Source organism: Hydra viridissima, unplaced genomic scaffold (assembly GCF_058129835.1).
Source record: "Hydra viridissima isolate aposymbiotic clone 2 unplaced genomic scaffold, HvirCarnegie_v1 scaffold_2, whole genome shotgun sequence".
In the NCBI taxonomy this organism is placed as follows: Eukaryota; Metazoa; Cnidaria; class Hydrozoa; order Anthoathecata; family Hydridae; genus Hydra; species Hydra viridissima.
This window is the reverse complement of record NW_028324301.1, coordinates 3,128,341-3,131,839: the sequence shown is the minus strand read 5'-3', so window position 1 is coordinate 3,131,839 and position 3,499 is coordinate 3,128,341. Positions and strand designations below refer to the sequence as shown.

Genomic DNA, 3,499 nt, shown 5'->3' with positions numbered 1-3,499 from the left:
TCTTACCAGTGTATATGCACTGATAATAGCACTTTGCGAAAAATACTTTTAAAAATATTTTTATTGGATAGTCGAGACCATCTTTTTCCGACGTCGAAAAAAATAAAAATACTCCCCGGTTTCGCAATTATCACCTATTGTTTCGCTATTGTTATCTAAACAATACCGTAACACGCATATCTTTTTTATGAAACAATGCGTTGAACGTCCATCTATTAATACGTCCTTAGTTGATCTAAAATTAAAAGACATAAATGTCGCTGTAAGTTATTTGCGGAGGATTAAAAATGGCATCCTCTGTTTTCTCAATTCAGACTCGTAATACGCAAAACACAAAGTGAAGCGTGAGCCCAAATAGTTGTAGAGCAAAACAAAGCAAAACGTATGATTGTTTCCAAAAATACTTTCCAGATCCAATTCTTTTATTTTTATTTTGGTTTATTCTTGCCGATCTTTAAGTAAATATAATGAGTAACAAGACCAAGTATTCTAGCAATAATATATCATACTGTCTCAGTTGGTAGTTATGTAACCTAAATTTGCTGCCGCAGTTAGAAAAACCTTTAAGGTATCAAAAAATACTTCTAAAAACAATAATGGATAAGAATAAAGAGAAGTTTTATATAGATGCCGTTTGCTTATACAGGCTCAAGCTGTGTCTTCAAAAGATTTTTAAATCTCCGAACTCTAGGCTTCTTTTTATTCTTTTACTAATTCTCTGTTTGGGTCAGCAGCTGGTATACTACCGAATTGGACTCACATCTAGTAAGTTTATGCAGGCACTGGGGTACATACGAGAAAATACATATAGTTTTAAAGTGTTGTTATTTGAGACTTTTTTACTTATTGTAACTGTTTCAGTATTTAATAGTGCAACAAACTTAGTCTCTTCATATTTATACTTGAATTGGAGAGATTTTTTCACAAGAGAGTTGCATAAGAGGTACCTCAATCAAAGTGCATATTACTTTATTATTTTTGAAGGTAATATAGACAATATTGATCAACGTGTTACTCAAGATGTAGATAAGTTCTGTTTGCAGTTAAGTAGTGTTGCTGCCAAGATAATTGTTTCTCCATTCACAATTATATATTATTCTGTTCAATGCTATTCAGTTACAGGTTACATTGGGTTATTGTCAATTTATGGATACTTTCTTGCTGGAAGTTTGATAAATAAATTAATTATGTCATCAATTGTTAATTTGATTTTCCAGCAGGAGAAGTTGGAAGGAGATTTCAGGTACAAGCATACAGAAATACGTTCTTTCTTTGAATCAATTGCTCTTTTGAAATCTGTTGAGAAGGAGAGAAAAAATGTGAACGCATATTTCAAAAAGTTGATTTTAAAACAAACAAGTATTGCAAATGCTCGCATTCTACTTGATACTTCAACAAATATGTTTGATTATCTGGGATCAATTCTTAGTTATATTGTTATTGGAATTTCTATACTTTCTGGTAAATATGATTCACTAAAGCCAATTGAGCTTAGTGCCCTAATTGCCAAGAATGCTTTCATTTCTATGTACCTTATTAACTGCTTCAGTGTATTAATTGACTTATCTTCAAGTGCAACAGAAATATTTGGATATGCACATCGTCTTGGTCAATTGATTGAACAACTAAATTCTTATAAAGATACTAGTGCTACACATTTGGAGTTGCAACCTCTTGATATGGAAGGTGTTTTATATGAGCTTCAAGAAATATCTTTTTCAGCGCCAAACTCATCCAAAGTTCTGGTTTCAAATTTAAGTTTGGTTATAAAAGAGAAAAGAAATTTATTAATTATGGGTAAGACAGGGATTGGAAAAAGCTCTCTTTTACGTATTATTTCTGGTTTATGGAAACTATCTGAAGGGAGAATTGTATCCCACATTGAAGATAAAGATGTTCTTTTTTTACCTCAGAGGCCTTTTCTAACAAATGGCTCTTTATTTGATCAGGTTATTTATCCATTATGTGTCTCAGAAATATGCTCCACTTCTGATATCAAAGATAGAGTTTTTAATGCTCTTAAAGCAGTAGGTCTATTAGAAATTGTTGATAGAATAGGTGGTTTAAATGTTGAACCAACCAACCGATGGTGTGACATTATATCGCCTGGAGAAGTTCAAAGGTTAAATTTTGCGCGATTATTTTATCATAGACCTAAGTTAGCCATTGTGGATGAGCCTTCAAGCGCTTTAAGCATTTATGAGGAGGAATGCTTTTTTATGCATTGTCATCAACTTGGTATAACAATGGTATGTGTTGGGCACCATAAGAATCTTAAACAATATCACCATGATTGTCTTAAATTAAAAGGTAATGGTGAATGGGAACTATTTCAAATTTAGTTCTCTGTATAAAGAAGTTTTTGTATTGTTACATGTTTTGTTTCTATTTTTTATAAATTAGTTTTTTTTTTCTATAACATTACTTTTTAATTTACAAATTATGGTTTTATATTAAATGCTATACAATATATATAATGCTTGAAAAATAATTTTTTAAAATAAATGTTACATGATTTACTCAGATAGATATATATGCTTTAATATATACACACTTTACATATAATATTTGTACAAGTATATGTGGTATATATTTATAATATATAGTTACATATGAATGCACCAGATGCATTTTCCAAATGAATGTATATATGTTTTCTATATTTACTGCATTTATACTCTCTTTTTTTGAATTTCTATTTTCCAATTTTTATGTCAAACGTAAATGCCAAATAATAATTATTTACACTGTAAATAAATAATGATGCCAAAAGATGTTAATGAATAAATGAACACAGATTTGTTTCAAAAATTTTCTATTCTAAAAAGTTTTAGATCTTTCTTTTCTTGTCCTTCTAAAGAAAGTTATGGTGACTTTCTGTAGTTACAAACTCACCTCGATTTATATCAATCACCAATTATCAGTATTTACCAATCAACCAACTATATCATTATTTGAAGTGGATTAAGTTAAAATAGTAGAGATTTAACTTTTACCAAGAGTTAAAAAGTTGTAGCTTTTTTCAAAATACTTTTTTGGTAAGTTTGTTTAAAGTTATTATGAAATCTGAGATTACAAATCAAATTAAAGGTAAAATAAGATTGTTTTCCATAGTAAGGTTGTTTTCCATAGTTTTTTTGAATAATAGTTTTGGTTCATAATTCTTTCGAGTTTTCAAGCATTATGCTTTTCTATAAACGAACCAGGTTAGATACCTTTTGCCAGTGATGCATTTTCTGCCTCGACTTCAAAAAAGTAAGATTCAAAAACCTTTCCTGCAGTTATAGTACATCAAACTGTTGCTTTTACAGAAAGCAGGCTACGGTAGACTATTCTTGAATTTTCTGTCTCCCCGAATTGCATACTTTGTTTATAAAAATAAAATCATTTAGGTAGAAGTGGTGAATGAAATGAGCTTTCTGCCTTTCCAATTTTTGGGTCTGGACAGCATACTCTAATCGATTTTGATAATATGCTGACCTCAGTTTCTGCACAAGCT

At 30.2% G+C, this 3,499-nt stretch overlaps 1 protein-coding gene across 1 annotated transcript; it reads left to right on the top strand.

Annotated features, from left to right (window-relative positions):
- The first annotated feature begins 232 nt into the window (after positions 1–232).
- On the top strand, positions 233–2,440 carry LOC145198456 (lysosomal cobalamin transporter ABCD4-like). The gene has a single exon (XM_080074124.2). It carries the CDS (start codon positions 597–599, stop codon positions 2,340–2,342), a length of 1,746 nt encoding a protein of 581 aa, XP_079930250.2. The 5' UTR covers positions 233–596; the 3' UTR covers positions 2,343–2,440.
- Positions 2,441–3,499: the final 1,059 nt, after the last annotated feature.

What these genes read in the sequence shown, in the direction of transcription:
- LOC145198456 (XM_080074124.2), top strand. Translation starts at nt 597, where the DNA reads ATGGATAAGAATAAAGAGAAGTTTTATATAGATGCCGTTTGCTTATAC.